This window comes from Abramis brama (genome assembly GCF_963993115.1).
Source record: "Abramis brama genome assembly, chromosome: 12".
NCBI lineage: Eukaryota > Metazoa > Chordata > Actinopteri > Cypriniformes > Leuciscidae > Abramis > Abramis brama.
The window spans coordinates 33955182-33974668 of record NC_139974.1 but is presented as its reverse complement, the minus strand read 5'-3'; the positions used below and the strand labels follow the sequence as shown (position 1 = coordinate 33974668).

At 36.7% G+C, this 19487-nt stretch overlaps 1 protein-coding gene across 1 annotated transcript in view; it reads left to right on the top strand.

Annotated features, from left to right (window-relative positions):
• Window positions 1-19487, top strand: part of csmd2 (CUB and Sushi multiple domains 2) — a 313713-nt gene that overhangs the window by 51836 nt on the left and 242390 nt on the right. The window contains exon 3 of the mRNA XM_084130492.1: window positions 2539-2651. Within this exon, the coding sequence (XP_083986618.1) occupies window positions 2539-2651 (113 nt within the window). The remainder of the gene's footprint in view (window positions 1-2538; window positions 2652-19487) is intronic.

Genomic DNA, 19487 nt, shown 5'->3' with positions numbered 1-19487 from the left:
CGTCGTCTTCCATAGTTACAAATACCAGCATGTGGTTTTGGAATGCCATGAGGGTGAGTAAATAATGACAATTTAAATGTTTTAAGGTTTACATACACTAATGTTTTGGGTCAGTAAGTTTTTTTTTTTTTTTTTTTCTTCTTAAGGATTTTTGAAAGAATTGTCTCTTGCTCACCGTGGGTATTTGGATATTTGATCAAAAATACAGTAAAACAATAAAATAAAGTAAATGTAAAAAAAAAAAAAAACATTTCTATTTTATTATTTATTCCTGTGTTGTGCAAAGCTGAATTTTTATCATCATTATTCCAGTCTTCATTGTCACATGATCCTTTAGAAATAATTATTATATGCTGATTTGATGCCAAGTAACATTTCTTTTTCATTATCAATTTTGAAAACTGTTACACTATTTTTCCAGGATCTCAGGATAGCAACAACACATTGCTCTGTTTGAAAAAAATCAGACAATGAGTGTTGTCACTTTGAACAATGGCTTTTTGAGTATTTTTGTTGTCTTTCGAGATACCTAGTGTTCACCTGTCTGAATCATCCACCTCCTGCCTACAGTTCAGCTCAATTAGTTGATCTCTGACTAACGCATATAAAATGGCTTAGGCCGCAGCCAGGTGACCGTTTGGTGTGTTCGGGCTGATGGAGATTAGATGACAGCTCTGGGATCTGACTGAAAAGGCAAACTGACGCGAGCCCTGGAACATGAACGCTCAGAGCGTTGCCTGTAGCTAAAGCTGCATCACACGGTTTAACATCCTGCTCTGCTGACACCCTGGAGGACTATATGGGTCATAGTGGTGCTGTGGGGAAATGCGAGCACATACACGCAGTTGTCGAGCACACCTGGCTGCTGGAGGCTCCGTTTTGTTCTAATCTAAAAAAAAGAGAAAAAATAGCCCTCAGGATGCCTTCATACAGTATATACGGATCTCTCCACAAAACAGTGCATGGCATTAATGAAGGTTTTCCTCTCAGAGAAAACAAATGCTATTATTTTCCTACATACAAGCATGTGTTACAATATTATTTATGTGCATGGTTCAGTCATTTATAAGAGTTTCCAAGATAAAAGGAAAATATATTTTAAAAATCTAGTTTCAAGCTCTTAGAAATGAACTCTTCATACTCATGCTGGTTTCATGTGGTTTTGAATTTAATGCAGAGTAACCATCAAGGGAAAACTAATAACATATTGTCTTTATACCTTTCTATTTAACAATTTAAAGTTTTAAATCAAATTTCTTTCAAGTTTTTTTTTTTTTTTAAACAAAGAATGAGTTATTCATTATTAAAAATGACATTTTTAGGAAATCACAAAAAAACAAAAAATGAATAAACCTGAACTAACCTTGCCTTGTCAAAAATTTTTCAAAATATCTTATCTCTTTTAACTTTTTGACTTTGACACAGTCATGAAGATGTTCAAGGGCCTTCTCTATCAATTCTTCCATTAGTCTTTTTTTTTTTTCTAAGATAATAATAGAAGGTTTTTTTCAGTTTAGGCTTTTTTCTTCACGGTAATATCTGAACAATTTTGCCACCACTATTGGGGTAATGCATTATAAGTAGCATGATTTCTGTAATCTAATTACTTTTTTCAGGTAACTAGTACAGTAACACATTACTTTTAAATTTACAACAAATTATCTTACTTTTTCAAATAGGTGGCACAAGTTACTTTTTCCTCCATTTATTGACTGACACCTTTTCTGTCCCCATGTTGAGATAAATGAGTTCTAGATCAAATGTGAGCATGCATTTACTCATATCATTTGCACAAAAGCAGATTCAGTATTCCTCAAAATAAACAAAAACAGTGAAATGCAAACTCAGAATATTACGCAAACCTGCAAAAAAACATTACTTGCATAAAAAGTAACTAAGTAACACAATTATTTAATTAACACAATTAACACAATGATATAGCAACATTACTTTTAAAAGTAACTTTCCGCAACTCTGCTTTTCACCATGGCATTTGTAACTTTATCCCCCCCAAAATATCCAAATAAAGTTTAATATAGAAACTTAAATTATGCTCATCATAGAACTCTTTATTTTTTCTTTTTTTCTTTTAAGTCGCTGAATGTGTGAAGTTTATTTTAGAATCAATTAATAGATTGCTTTCAGCAGTATGCATGCCAATGGCGTGAAACTGAGTTAATAGCATACATCTGTAACCTCTGACCTGTGAAATAAGCTCTTTAAGCTGCTCTATTGATTTTGATTTTGATAGGTCTGTAAAGCGTTTATTAGCTACCATTCTGATGATTGGTGCATGAGCCATGGTGTCTCTGGTGGCCCATTCTGTGCAGAATTCCCTCACTTATCACCTGTGCTGTCCTAGTTAGCTTTTTACACCACAGTAAACAGCTTTTAAAGGTTTTTATTTTCCGGAAAGCTGGAAATTGAGATTTAGCAGTCAGTTTGGCACTCAAACATTTGCAGCTGCCAAGCTCCAGCGTTCGTTTGTATAACAATACTCTTGGTTAACGTGAGCTTTGTTCCTTCTCTGCGTTTTAGGTTGACGGGGTTTCAACTTCCTGCCCCTATAGTCAGCACAGGACCCAGACTTACACTATGGCTGCTGTCAGACTACGCTGTAAGTGGCCAGGGCTTCAAAGCAGTGTACGAAGGTAAGAATCACGTTTTAATCTTCTCTCTTTGTCTCAAGTCAGTTCTCTACCGGGAACAGGTTCAATCCCTCATCTTTCGGGCAAACCCTGTAATTATGTAAAGTGGACTCTTGCTCTAGCATGCGTGCCGTAAAAGCAGACTTTTATCTCACTTTATAGGCTAATTGCATTAATATGCACGGTCAATTTAAAGACTGAGAATCCATAAACATATTTCCTCTTGGTTCCATGCTGGCTTCTCGTCATATTTCTTTTGATGTGAGAGCTTTATGACCCAAAAAAGCAGCAATATTAATGCTCGCTTCAGAGCGGCAGCAAGGAGAATGAATCTGCACTAATTAGATTAATTATCTAATTGAAATTGTAGACTGATGGCAGGTGAATCGAGCCCTTGGGGAACTTTCAGTCATCTAGATCTGCACAATACTAAGGAAAAATAATGTCTGATTCAAATGGAGAACATGAACATGGTCCATATGCATACATCCATTTGTCTGATGCTTATGGTGGGTAGTCGATGTGTTTATGTGTTTGTTATGCAAAATGATAAAACCGTTCAAGTTTATAGATGGATGTCTAGAATAGGGTTGCGCTTTTGGGGGGAAATGGAAATTTGAAAGAAAGGGTAAAAAGTTCACCACATATACTACTAAACAATGCTAAATTTGGTATGGACATGGGTGGTGGACTTGAATAGACTAAACCTTGGTCCTTGTCCCCAATGCACAGGGCAATGGTGACACCAGAATAAAAATATTCATGATTCTGAAGCTGAAAATATGCTTGCACTTTGTCACTGACTATACTGGTAAAATCAGACATTTGACATTATCAGGATCCACAAATATTCACCCATTGAATTATTACACATTATTTTCAAGGTTATATACTGTATAGTAGTTTAATGTAGTACTATCACTGAAACTATCACTTTTCTTTCTTACACAGACAAGCCACACACACACACAGGCTCTCCCGGTGCTACCTGTCCCACTATTAAAGCACTGACATGATAAGAATAAACCATCTAAAAGACCTTGAATAATCATACTACTAAAACAAAATGCGATATGGTGATTTAAATAATGTTTGCGCTTTCACTATGAGTGCCGCTCCAAGCGTGTACGTGCTTCATTTGATAGTCACAGTTATAATCGCAAAGCATGTCAAAATGGCTATTCCCAAAATTAAAAGTTAGTTCATTCAAATATTTTAATTCTCTCCATTTATTCACTCTCATGTTATTCTTGCATGTCACGCACACATTTCGTGTTTACTAGGGTATGTGCGTCATTGTAAATCTGTTCATCATACAAAGCCCTTGTGTCTCTTCACAAGATTTGGATTAAACCATTCTACTATGCCTTTTTTACCTTTTTTGGATCTTTGGACATGATGACAGAATTTACATTTTTGGGTGAATTATAAATACAGTAAGCTGAGTCTTGGATAACACTAATCATATCGTTTACATCACTGATTGGCCTACATATCGTCACTTTTTTTTAATCACGATATCTCGATATAACAATGTTTCGTTACACCCCTACAGAGCAGGTTAAGAGGACATAAGTGTCCCGAGCCCTGAGCGATGACCTACACTAGTATGGAAAGGTTTTATCTCATCCATACGGATCAGACTAATTCAGTCTGGCACTGTAATTATGTGCCACTTCTTGTCACATGACCTTCTGTTGTCTGCTGAAACACTGTACAGGAGCAGAATTAAAGAGTGATGTATGTAGCACAGGCCCCTGGCCTGACTTTCAGTAAAGACAGCAGAATAATGAGAAGCCCAGAGCTCTTATCAATAGCCCACGGCTAGACACTCAGCAGAATAGCGATTTCCTTTGTGACTGTCCTTCATAGGAGTGTGAAGCCTTGCTCATCAAGAAGAACATCAGCTTACCAAATCCACAATTCTTTTTATCCTAATGATACTGTAATGTCGAGCTTCATCCCTGAATGGGTTTGTTTTGCTATAATAACTGGCTACCTGTATATTATACAGCTTATTTTTTCATAAGTACTGACCAAATACAGTAGATAAATACATTGATAGACAGAAACAACACTAATTTCCGCTGTGCTCTCCGCTCTTTTTGAGGGGGTGGAGCTGAGGGGAAAAGGATAATGATTATAAATGAGGGCTCTGCATCTTCATTTTTGCATCTGGATTCTTCCTCTTTATCTTCTCAGAAAAAAAGCCCCCCGGCGTGATGGTGAAACATTAGGGGCATTATGAGCAGTGCTATCAATTAACACTCTCAATCAAGCCCCAGTGCAGCTGCCACTCTCCGTTAAGAGCCACCCGTTTCACAAGCTCTGAATTTCTTTCCCCTCTCTGCTAGCTCTGGTGAGAACCCATCTTGAACTAAAGGAAGAGCAATCTAGCTCTGTAATGAAAGTCTGTATGACGGAGAGAAACAATCTCCCTCTTAGATGACTGAATAGATGAGTAACAAACCTGAATGGCATTAAGCCACTTGTGGTTTATTTAATTTGTGGGATGGAAATGTTTACATGCTCATGTATGTTGTTTTTGTTAATGGGCATTCTATAGCATTGTAAACTGCTATTGGTCTGCTGTTGTTTAGGGCTGGATGAAATTGCTAAAAAAATATGCCTCTGTATTTTATGAGCTGTATCAATTCTGATTTTTTTTTTTTTTTTTGTCACACAGTAACACATTTTCAGCCAAACATCAAATGTTTCCAAGTATATTCAAAATGTTTCATGTTAAAATTAAATACAAGAGAATAATAATTAAGACATGTTCTTATTAAATGAACACAAGGATGAATATAATTATTTTTTATATGCATCACTATAACAGTATATAGTAATAAATAGCAATATTGGATGCATTTTTACTAAAATATTTTAAATTATGTATAGAAAAAATCCAAATAGTGACTTGTGTGTACATTTTTTAAAGATAATGTCAAAGAAGCATGAGTGAGTTTTGAACCAGTTCACTGGAATGAACATTTTGAACCAATTCATGCAGCATAATTTTGTCTAAATTATTGTGATAGGAACAAAAGCAAAATCATGACAAATGCATTGTGATCATTTGATATGTTTCCCAGCCCTACTTTTCTTAAGAGAAGAAATGGCCTCAAACAACTGTGCAATAATTTCATCTCAGCTTGAGTTTGATTGCTTCTCAATAATACTTTGTTTTCATGCGTATATCAGTATCAAGATTTATATCCAACTCAAGAGACTTCCAGGGATACGAATGGTATGGTTTAACCCGATTAACTGGAACAATAAATAAGAGAACAAAGGAAAAATTATGTTAAGATAAGATACAGACATAAAAGTTCAAATGTACCACCGATTTGCTCTACAAAATGCATAACTGGAATTATGATCTTTTTTTTTTCTCTGTTGCTTGCAAGTTTTGGTGCTTTTACTTACGAGTCTGTCACAAACCAGTGATTCAGGCAACCTTTGAATAATTCTGAAGTTTTGCTTGAGATTTTTTTTTAGATTAAACAGCAGAACCTTTAATCAGGTTTAATCAGCAGTGCCACTAACACTAATGTTTAATCAGCAGTGCAGTTTACAATGACCATTATTACAGCTTTCTTGGGAATAAAGCCGAACATTGCAGAGGTAAGCAGTGGTTTGTGTTGAGAGAGGTGTTTTGGGAGGGATATAGTGCACCGTTCTTGCGTTTTGGCTTACAGCCAAGCAACTCCACGTAATTTAATGTTTTGCACGACACACCACTAATTAATAGCATTATTCTGAAAGTCACTGTGAATGGACCACTTAACTAAAACGCATCACTATGATGAATGTACTCACTGGTGTGCGCTGCTGGAGCTGGTAAAAGAACAGGCTTGTGCTTTAAATCCTGCGAACACACACAGACAAACACATTTCACAGTGATATACACTCAGCACATGCGCACAGATGCTCGCACACACTCACACGCACTCTCTATTTCTCATCAAGCTCCGTATCTCATCATAATTCATGCTCGATTCCTCCGCACCCCCCTGACAGGACTGAGATCATATCCAACATGAGAGAGTTTAACAGGGGCTTACATGAAAGAGCCGTTTCAGCACTCTTCCCACCAACACACACACACACACACACATCTCTGCAGGCGGGAGTGGACTTGTTAAAGAGACCCCCTGCTTTTCTAATCGATATTTTTGCTGAATCAGAGAGAGTGTGTCCGTGTCCTCTGTGGGAGAATGCCGCTGCTTGTTGTCCTCTAAAAGCACACGTGTAGCGCCGCTGTAACTCTCTTAAGTGGATTGGTGAGAGGTGTGAGATTAAATGTATATGGGAGCTGATGGGAACGTGGGATTTTGATCCTCATATCGAGTAATCGCCTAAACATGTTCTCCTCCTTGGCTAGAAACCTGCAGTTTGGTACATTTACCCACGCTTATTGAATATATTAGGCAGTGAAGAGCACAACAAAGGTTTCTGGTACATAGCCTGATTTGCTAGATTTCCATTTGCTAGTTTTTCCTGCTTTCACTTGGGTTCTTTTATAATATAATATAATAACGTAACGTAATGTAATGTAATACAACATAATATAATGTAATATAGTATTTCTAAATAATATCTGTTAAACCATGTCTGCTTAACCATATAATTTAACATTGTTCTCTTTTTTTTTCTCACATCTATCTGTCTCTTGGTCGTTCTGTCTGTCTGTTAGTTCAGTGGTTCTCAATTCCAGTCCCCGTGACCCACTGCTCTGCACATTTTGTATGTCTCCCTTATTTAACACACCTGAACCAGATCATCAGCTCATTAGGAGAGACTCCATGAACTGAACTGAGTGTGTCAGATAAGAGAGACATACAAAATGTGCAGAGCAAGGGGTCACGAGGACTGGAATTGAGAACCACTGTGTTAGTTGGTCAGTCGTTCTCATTGTATGTGGCCGTTCTGTCTGTTTGCTGTCGATCTGTATGTCTGTTGATTGGTCAGTTGTTCTTTCTGTCATTCCGTCCGGCATTCTGTCTAATCTTCTTTGGTTTTGTCTTTTGTTCTGTCTACCATTCTGTCTGTTTGCCTGTGTGTCATTCTATGTATCTGCCATTTTGTATTGTCTGTCTGTCAGTCAGCCATTCTGTCTATCTATTGTTCTTTCTGCTTTTCTCTCTATCATTATGTCTGTTATTCTAGCATTTATCATTCCATTTCTATCCTTGCCATTCCATGCCTTTGTCTATCTATCTATCATTGTGTCTGTTGTTCTGTCTTTCTATTGATCTATAGTTTTGTCTGCCGTTCTGTCTGTCTATCATTTTATTGTTTTCATTCTATTGTCTGTTCTACTATCTGTCAATCATTCTATCGTTCTGCCTGTTGTTCTGTCTATCTTTGTACGGTTTTATTGTTTTGTCTTTGTCTGTTGCTTTTGTCTTTCGTTTTGTCCGTCATTCTATCTGTATGTCATCCTAGGGTTCTATCTACTGTTCTGTCTATTTATAATTCTGTCTTAATATTGAATGAATTTGAAAGTTTGAAAGACAGATTTTTTATTGGCCTGTGTGTCAACTTAAGGCTTGTTTTAACATTTATTCCACATACAGACATTTCCACCCCTGTTAATGACAGATACTCAAATGTCTTTTGCAAATCTCATCCAGTCTGTTTTTGTTGCTTCTAAACTTGCATTGAAGCTTGTGATTTATATATCACCCATGTAGCCTAAGTAATATTAATAAAACAACTTGTCTTCTCTATGTAGCAATAATAGACTTGCTCTTATAAGCTCAGAGACATTTAGAATCTGTTGATGTGTTTAATAGACAGTGTCTTAACTTGGTGCCCTGGATATTGACATTATATTATTTATTATACATTATATATTAGTTATTTTCAAACCGTATAAATTATCCAAATGGCAAAGGATGCTCTGTTCACATGCATGCTTACACATTGAGTGATCCCATTTCCTTCTCTTCTTCCCATCTCTCTCTCTCTCTCTCTCTCTCTCTCTCTCTCTCTCTCCATCTCCATGTGTAGATGTGGCAAAATACAAATGTTTAATGTTATTTTTAGGCAGTTAACATTCTTGCAAATTTGCTCTGGAAAAAAGCAGTACTGGTGAGTGGGCGCGTGATGAGCTTCACAAGCGTAGGCGTGATACTGAGGCATTCTGATGTCACTCAGTGTTTACACCGTGTTTCCCCCCTGCTTACGTACCCTACGATGAGTACGCTTTTCATACGCGTGACAGAAACACAATTAAGTGCTCCTTTTGTGTTCTTCAACTCAAACAAATGGGTTTGAAAACCGACTCGCACTCACTCAGGGACTATGTCATGCTGTTGTGGATGAGACTGTCATTAACACATTTACCCCAATAATCAGCGAGCAAATGTCATTTTTGAGAGGACGCTGAACCGTTGGTACTGGGACAGAGGCAGACTCTCCACCCATTCCTCATTCTTCATCGTCTGCTCAGCTGATTCATGTCCTTTATTTCCCTCTCACTGCTGTTTATTTTCATTCAAATGGATTGTTCTGCATGAATGACAGCAAGATAACAAATGGGTTTATGTGTGGCTAATTTTGATTTCACAAAATAATAAAATGAAATGACATGGACTTGAGGTGGATTTTACTGTTGTTGAATAAATTTATTGTCTACCCCATGAGTTTCACAGTGACAGTCTTCTGAAAGCATCCATCCATCCATCCATCCATCCAAATGTGAAAATAATAATCGACTTCTCTCTATCAGCCAGGATTGTAATGGCATTTGTAATGTCAATGCCTCTCTATTTTCTAAGTCACAACACCAGAAAAAAGACTATCAGGGAGAGATCTGTGTACGGCAGTGTAATTAGCAAAAAGAAATGCCACTGATAAGGATGTATTTAACACAAGTGTGCTTATACTGTATGTGTAGGCAGAAAATCCTTCCTTTCAACCCCCCATTGTTGGAGCAGATGTGTGCGTGTCATTCACTTTCATTTTCATTACAATTTAAAACGAGAAGATTTATAAAAAATGACAATTTTATAGCGTTAAAAATGTTTGGGTTGTGCTAACTGAGATGGGAATTGCAGTATTTGCCTGGTCTTTCCATCTGTTGTTTCAGTTGTTCTCCGTTCATTCCTTCCCTCTTGTGAAAATGTCATGGGAATATTACGTGTTCAGTTCATGACAATTTAACGCATGGTTTGCGAATTGCCCAGCGGATTCAATTATCAGCCTCACTTTAATTATAGTATTTAGCACTTTGCCAATAGGAAAATGTGTACCAGTAAATATACAACATTCAGCAGACCACACAGTTGTACGTCTTGTTACCATGAGCATTAATTGATTTTTCAGTTAAATGTGGGATAGAGTGATGCCACAGTATGCAGCGTACAGGAAGTGCACTTCGGGGTGTTCACCTTTTAACCTCTGGATTTTGATTAAACTGGAAGTTGTGGAATTGTAATTGAAATTTGAATAAGGCAGTTCTGAATATTTGTCCAACCCTGGTGCAGATGTTCCCCTCTCTCTCTCTTGCTCTCTTGCTCTCTTTTTCTCTCCCTTTAATATTCCCCCTCTTTCCTCTCAGCCTCACACCTTTTTGTTGCTCTGCTGTTTAAAATTTCAGAGAGCAGAACAGAATAAGAACTTGAGTGAAGATGATTATTAAGAGGATCTATTAGGAGACCCCAGCTCTGCATTAGTCTCAGATGTACGTAATGGCCTCTCGTCTGCTAAGAGCACCCATAACTATTTTGATGGCCTGTGATGAGTTTTGTATCTTCTGAAGTGTGTGGTCCTCTTATATCCAAAGTGCCTGTACCTAAATAAACAAAGCACATAATGGCATGGTCTACACTTTGGCTCTTCACTTTTGGTCTCCATAGCAACACTTTGAAATGACTGAATGCCTGGACATCTTCTATCTCTCTCTATTTTGGTGCAATTTCCTTTTCGAAAATGAATGTATGCAAAACAACTTTTGTCTCGTTTTCTATCGAGTAGAGCTTCATCTACTCATTTATTTTCTTTGCTCCATCAGCTAAATTGTTGCGCTGTTGATATTATTCATGTTACAGACATTTTCTTATTATTATTCTTCTGAATTATATGCAGTGTTTTATAAAAATGGCTCATTAAAGCAGTATGCAGGATAATTCACCCAGACATTAAAATGTTGTCATTTACTCACCCTCATGTAGTTTCAAACCCAGAAGAGTTTCTTTATTCAGTAGAAAACAAAAATATAATTTTTTTTTTTTTTCTTAAAGGGATAGTTCACCCAAACATGAAAATTCTGTCATCATTTACTCATCCTCGTGCTGTTCCAAAGTTGTATCACTTTCTTTCTTCTGTGGAACACAAAAGAATCTTGGTTAAAAAATGCACTGATATATTTCTCAAAATATATTTTATATTCCACAGACGAAAGTAAGTCATACAGGTTTGGAACCACATGAGGGTGTGTAAATGATGACATCATTTTCGTGTTTGGGTGAACTGTCACTTTAAAGAATGTGGTCACCATTCACTTTTATTGCATTCAAAAGTGCAACTTAGACACTCTGTTAATTATGTCCTTTTGAGTTCTGCCAAAGAAAGTGATACTGGTAAAACTAGGGCTGTGCGATATGGAAAAAAATATTATCACAATGTTTTTTTTTTCCATATCATATGATATCGGTATTCATCACGGTATTCATTTAACATTAATGGGGAAGGAACTGCTTTCCATTTATTTGTTAGACCTTGAGAATGAATGCAAACATGTAAACTCACAAACAGGTTTGTTCACAATTAAACTACCTTTTAATTGTAGATTTAGCTAGAGCCACATTCTGGGCATTCTGGGCATTCAGAAGGCTCCAATACAAAGTGTTTACTTACAAATATAACTCAAGCGATACAAAATGGCAGGATACACACACAGGTTGTGACGTTACATAGACGAGAACGGACCAAGACTGACTGAACAGAGGGAACTAAATACAGACACTGATGAACATAAACCAGGTGACACAGATGAAGGTGATTGGCAAGACACAGGTGATGATGATGATGATGAACTAATGATGGTAGACATGGCAACGGATAAGTGGCGGGAAAACAAAACACATGTGACTAATAAGACTAAACAGGGGCATGTTCAAGTTCAAAACGGTGCGCAACGTTTTGCTACGGTTTCCGGGTTGAACGTCATGTTTCCTGGAAACGGCGTGCACCGGTGTGCAACGGGGTTTGAGATACGTTTTCTCTTGTTTGGTGGGTGTGTCAGAACTGCAGTCCAATCAGCAGCAACATGTATATAAAGCACGCGGTATTAAAGTGAACTCGCACAATGGGTTCAAGGAAAGTAATTTACAAATGTGTTCGATGCAGCTCGATATACGCAACAACTGATGATATTAGAAGTAGGGGTGTCCATGGTTAACCGGTTAACCGATTAACCGTTAAAAATTGCGTAACCGAGTGAAACATTTTGCTCGGTTAATTTAGGTGTAATACATTTTTGCACCACCAGAGACCGCTAGACCAGTTTTCTAATATGAAGCGGGCAAAGAAAGCGCGCGTCCGAGAGTGAAGGCTGTGCGCGAGCCAGAAACAAACATAGTATCCGCGCTACTGATCGCAGCACAATAATATCTGTCTGCAGAGCCGCAGAGCCACAGCTTTACCCCAGCAGTTACCCGCGCATGCGTTTACCGTTACATTAACCCATAGGTACATTTTGTATTATGCATTTCCTAAACATGTACTTGCTAATCAAACACTTTATATTAACAAACTACTAATCAATAAAACACAATCGGTCTTCCGACCTTTTACTATTGTGTTGATATGCGCGAGGGAGAGAGAGCAATACAGCGCTCGTGTTGTTTGAAGGCGGTGAGAGTGCGCGCGCGCGGCCGGGGCTCTCTCTCTGTTTGTTCTTATGCGCCCTGTCCGCTGATCTAAATAATTAGTTGTTACGACTTATTTGTTCCCTCGTTTTAATAAATCGTGGACACGTTGAACTAATTCCCTCCCTTGATTAAACGAATTACAACGTGGCCAAAAAACAGACTTTGATATTATTAATTACAATTAGTGAATGCTAAAGACCTATTTTTTGTGAATTGGTGAATATTCAGGTGAATTATTTCGTGGCCACGAATTAATAATTATTAAACTGTTTTTCTTACTAGTGAAAATAGCTCTTCAGTGAAGGCCGACTATTCTCGTACATCTTTTTATTCCTTTTTTTTTTTCGTGTATGTGTGAATTGGTGAATATTCAGGTGAATTGTTTCGTGGCCACGAATTAATATTACCTCAGCACGTTTTACAAGACCCTTCTCGATCGCAGCGGCAACGAGCACTTTGATCACTTAAACAAAACATTTCAGCGCTAGATCGCCTAAAAAAAAAACGAACGAAATGAATGCTCTGCTAGTTAACTGGAGATGTGTTTTTTTATTTGTATTGGTAACGTTATTCATCCCGCGAGATGTTTCAAAAGTGGTGGGGACAATATCGACCTTAGAAAATAGTGGTGGGGACATGTCCCACCCGCAAATTACGCCTATCTCGTGGTTGCGGCGCGCACACTATGGTTAACCGAGTATTAACCGCTAAGGGCCTCGGTTAACGGTTAATGAAAAACTTGAAAACGTGCAGCCCTAATTAGAAGACATGTTTGTCGTAAGTTTTATTGTAAAAATATAGGATATCAACATGATGTAGTTGTTTATATTTTTAGCTTCATTGCAAGTGTATGACATTTGGTATAGAAATAAACAATGGTAATAAAGTGCTTTTCCTAAAAATGAGAAAGAAAATACAGGGTATTAAAACAGTATGAACTACAAATAAAGTCAGTAGCCTATGTGAGGCTAAATAGATGCGTTTTAGTCTGAATTAGGCAAGATGTGTGCTTCCATTTCAGTTTCCACAAATCCCTTCACTCGATTGGGATGTTCTCTTTTGTTCTGGGCGGCAAGTGCAGTAACTGTATAATCGGGCATATTTTGTAGTATTAAACACATATTTATACCGACTTCATCAGGCTCCGAAAATTCTTCACAAAGAACACAAAGAATGGCCTTCTCAGCTGCCATAGTTGCAACTCTTGCATCATCAGAACAGTGTGTTCAACGCATCACCGTTTCTGTTTAAAAAACGTTGTGCAACGTTTTGTCGGGGCTGAACGCAGCCCAGGAACACAACGGTTACAACAACAAAACATTGCATTTTTACTTTTTACTTCAGAACTTTATATATTTAAAGCATGGATAAAAATATATATATTGGTTATATGAAATTCATTAAAATAATAATATTATTGTTATTTTGAGAAGTACATTTTAGTATACAGTAGCGATATATTTTTTGTCATAATTTCTTGAAGTTAATCTGAACTTTTATTTTGACTGTTTGTTGTGAAGATTTTTCAGTTTTAGTTTCATTTTCAGTGTGTATTTAATGGTAGTTTTTCTCTAATGAAATGGTAAAAAGCTTCTGAAGTGACTCTCAGAGCGTCACTGGAGATTAAGTTCATGTGTTCATGCCTTCATATAGTAAAGCACTGTGAGCGTCACGTGTGAGTTTGTGTATCAGACGAAACCACGCTGTACATTCACACAGACACAAGTGGAAATCACTTATTAGCGACATGCACTTTATTCGTGTTTATTTCTGCTGTGTGTTAGGCCGTTAGATTAATCTATATCCAGTAAAAATGTCCAGAGCTTATCTTTATCAACGTAAATTTTATCGCAATCTCAATATGATATCGTTTATCGGCCAGCCCTAGGTGAAACACATGAGGGTGAGAAAATTGTGGAAATTTTTCATTTTATGGTAAAGTATTCCATTTAAATATGCCTCTTTTCAGAACCACTAATCGTGAAGTTCAGGAAATCACAGGTTCAGGTCCTTCATAAGCCCCCTCACTGTTAACAGAGGTGTATGAGCAGCTCGGGTGAGGAAGATCAAAACCCAGTCAAGCATGAGGAGTAATTGAAAAGTGAAACACAGCCCTTTAAATAAAAGTGTTTGCCAGATGAAACCATAAAGACAAAACCTTAGCAATGCTTTGGATCCCTTCCCAGCTTCTAAATGTTCCCTTTTCACAGGAGACCAACTGCTAAGCTTCCTTTTAGAGGTACAGTGTGTCCTTCTGTGGTATGTGTGTGTGTACAGTATGTGTGTGTGTGTGTGTGTGGCATCTGAAAAAGGAAGGTAAATGAGCTTGCACACATAATCACACAAATTTAAATGTGTGTGTGTGTGTGTGTGTGTGTGTGTGTGTATATATATATATATATATATATATATATATATATATTAGTGATCGACCGATATATCGGGCCGATATTTGCGTTTTTTACGTGTATCGGCATTGATACACGCTGCTGCGTTCGCCGATAGTTTTTTCCCGGCATTATTTACAGACAGGCATCCACAGGCAGCTCTGTATGAAGGACTAAAAATGACAGAACGAAAAATGAATAAATAAATAAATAAAAGTATAAATAAATAAATAAATGCAGAAATAATGGTGAAAATAAATACATTTTGGTAATATAAATGGCTATTTCTGTATTTTTACATGTATTTATTTATTTATTTATGCATTTCTATATGTATTTATTTATGTATTTATACATTTATTTATATATTTATGTATTTATTTATTTATTTATTTATTTATGTATTTATTTCTACATTTATTTATTCCTACATTTATTTATTTCTGTATTTCCACATTTCTACATTATTTTATTTCTGTATTTCCACATTTCTACATTTATTTTTCCCTGCGCATGTATGCTAATTGACCTATGGCTAAGCCACGCCCCCTCCACTCACTTGGACAAACAGTCAACATTCGGTAACAGACGCTATGGCAGCTGTCACAGTAGGAGACATTTCACAGGAGGCAATTGATGATTTTTTGGAGACAGAAAGATTATATATCATCTCGATGTCACCAAAAGGGCCTTAAATATGCATTGGAGGGTTATATTAATAATTTTATTGTTGAGAACGTCGATAAGCTTCAGCTCCAGACAAAGATTTACAGTTCACAGTGTAAACGTTATAGTTTGGTGCTATTTGGGTTAGCTATACGTACTGTGATTGGCTCATCACGTTTGGGGGCGTGGCTTAGCCATAGGTCAATTAGCATACATGCGCAGGGAAAAATAAATGTAGAAATGTGGAAATACAGAAATAAATACATGTAGAAATGTGGAAATACAGAAATAAATAAATGTAGGAATAAATAAATGTAGAAATAAATACATATATAAATATATAAATAAATAAATATATAACTACATAAATATATAAATAAATGTATAAATACATAAATAAATACATATAGAAATGCATAAATAAATAAATAAATACATGTAAAAATACAGAAATAGCCATTTATATTACCAAAATGTATTTATTTTCACTATTATTTCTGCATTTATTTATTTATTTCTACTTTTATTTATTTTTCGTTCTGTCATTTTTAGTCCTTCATAGCTCTGTATTGCTGGAGACGCTGCACTGCCCCTCCCCCACTAGCAGAGTGCTGGAATCTGCTCTTCAAGACAATAAGTTTTAAACTTCCAAAGCATCTTTTAACTGTTTGACTTAGCTGAAATATTGCCATACATTTTGAAAGTGGAAACACGTAGCTCTATATGTACTTGCAACTATAGCTAAGCAAGTTTGTGGGTCCAAATGGAAAACGCGAATGCCTCTTTAAAACTGCTTGCCATTGAATTTAGGGAGCTGCAAATAGCTAAGTTGTAGGCTATTCGTATGCATACGGTAGCTGTTACGAACACTGGTCATAGGATTAAGTAATGCTGACGTTGTTCCGTGGTATTTGTGGGAGTTTTATTCAGCGACCACCTGGCAGAGGTTTGGACGCGTGTGGTGTGTGTGTCTCTCCAGTGTTTCCCACACATAGACTAATTCGTGGCAGTGCGCCACAGAATCAACACCGGCCGCCACATAATGCGTTTTTTGCGGTCGCCAAAGCGAATTTTTATCCCGCCAAAGCCTTATTTGATCGCTGAGTGATGTAGATGACTGACAACTGCGCTTGTGACAGGTCACATGTTGCTGAAAGAACGAGCAGAGGAGAGCGCGCCCCTCCTCTGGCCGCGCGCGCGCACACACTCTCACCGTCTTCATACTGCACTTCTACATTATTTGTTAATCTTTGATAATGTTAATTTCACCATTTATAGTAGCCTTATTGAAATCAAAAGTTGTATTTGTTAACATTAGTTAGCCTAATGCACTGTGAGTAACATGAACAAATGAACAGCTGTATTTTTATTAACAAAGATTAATAAATAATACAGTAACAAATGTACCTTTTGCTCATTTTTAATTAATAATTAATAATTATTTTCAGTATTTTCAGCACTGAACAATTTTTTTTACTTGTTCTACCTCACCTGTTTTTACTATTTGTTAAATATAGTTTTTTTTAAGTTCAATAAATGATCCTTTTTTAAATTGAGACTTGTAACATTTGTTATCATCATGATCATTGTGTCATTTTTATGATGTAAATTGAGGGAGAAAAAGCAGTATCGGCTCCAAATATCGGCTCAATCGGCAGCCCGTATCGGTCATCGGCTAAGGCTGATGAAAAAAAATCGGTATCGGCATCGGCACTAAAAAATCCATATCGGTCGATCCCTAATATATATATATATATATATATATATATATATATATATATATATATATATATATATATATATATATATTTATTCATCTTATTATATAATAATCTAGAATAAGAATTTAACGTGTTATAATAATGTTTGTTATTAAAATAATTACAATATTTCTTTAGCCTACATTAAAAACAAAAATTAAATGAATTCAACAGATTACAAGAGATGGAGGTAATCTGGATTTGTGTCGTGTTGTTACTAAAAATACAAATATGCAAAATACAAATAAACAAATGAATATTGACTCTAATTGACTGAAGTGATTCATATGCAGTTGCCTAGCATTCGTGTGTTTGCATTTGGGTAGGAAAAAAATTAAATGTATCATTTTTATGTCATATCATATGTATTATAAAATGTATCTGTCAGGGTTTAGCAGAAGTCAGAAATAGTCTAAAAAAGTCTAAAATACGCAATATCAATTGCTTTACAAATATACGTATCTGATAGGGGTGTGACGAGACGCTTACTCCACGAGACGAGACGAGACACGAGATTGGGTTCACGAGAACAAGACAAGACGAGATTTTTACACAATTTTTAAGAAATGCTCAATGATGAAATGTATGAATGGAAAATAGTATTTTATTCAACTGAAAATCACAAAATGCAAAACAATTTAGGTGCATTTTGAAATCAACTTGTAATGAATGTTATTTTACTTCTATTTTAATGAATTCTATGCAGTAAAGGACATGCAAACACTGCAAAATGTTTTGCTATAAACTCTACCGTCTGGCTTCTCCCCTGTACGATTTCACATGAGAAATCTAACTCCTTTCCACAAATCGAACATAAAAAAAAATAAAACAGTATAAATAAAATTAATATAAATAACTGAAATAACACTTTAAATGCAAACAGTAAGTGTGTATCCATAATCAAAGTAGCCTACTGCTCTCTCAAAACTAAAAGTTAAAACAGAAAAAAAAAATTCTTCAAGCATGAAAAAGAGATAAATTAACTACACAGAACAGCCTAAGATTATGGTCATGTTCTTTTTCAAGAATATAAGCATGTCGACGATTTCTGGCAGCAGTTGAGACATTTGGGCAGTAACTAGGGCTGCACGATATGAGGAAAAGCTGCGATGTGCGATAACATTGTTTAATATTGCGATGTCGATATGACTTGTGATATGTGAATGTTAGCTATACTGTTCCCATGTCTTAGTGCTTTAATAGGTTATTTGCGCGATAGGTCAAATGTTTATTACCTGCCTGGTTCAGATTACACTATTTTAGCGCGATTTTGGCACGATCCGTTTCGTGGAGATTCGTAAAGGACAACGGGTGTTAGGCGGCGCAAGATTCGATCGTTTCATTTCGTATAGTGTGTCATAGTGGGCGACAACCTACGCGTCTGCGATGCTTCAGGACATCACGACAGAAAGACTAGCATGTTTAATTTTAACGGTCCTCCACGACGGGTTGAGTGTGAGCGAGAGTGAGTGTGCGCGAGTGAGTGAGAGTGCGAGCAACAGTGAGTGTGCGTGTGTGCGCGCGCGAGTGAGCGTGTGTGTATGTGCGCGCGAGTGAGTGAGTGAGCGAGGGACAGTGAGTGTGTGTGTGTGCGCGGAGTGTGTGTGTGATTGGCCCGGCACACAAATGATTTAAAAGTGGCAGGGGCATCTTCAATACTAATTTCACCCTCAAGCTCCATCAGGCTGACATCACAACAACTCACGAGACAAAGTTTCACCTCGACGAGAAATCTCGTCGCGTTTTAATCTCGCGAGATCTCGTAACACGAGATCTCGTGACACCCCTAGTATCTGAGTATTCAAGAGTATGTTTAATGTACACAATATGCACTTTCTTTTGTGATAATAATGTGATGCTTGATTTCTACTGTCACTGTTCTTGGTCACACTTTTTTACCCCATATCACTAAATATGATCACAAACAGTAATATCACATAACTGTTACTCCTGCTATATTTATTCAAGTTTTATTATTTCCCCTCTTGACCAAAATAGACTCACTTATTTGATTTAAATGTGACTAGTTGCTACAGGCATGCATTAAGCGGTTCAATGTATAAATAAAACACACACACACTTATAGGACACTCACATTAATGTAGTGTGTTGGTGACATTAACAGGCAAATTGTTCCAAGG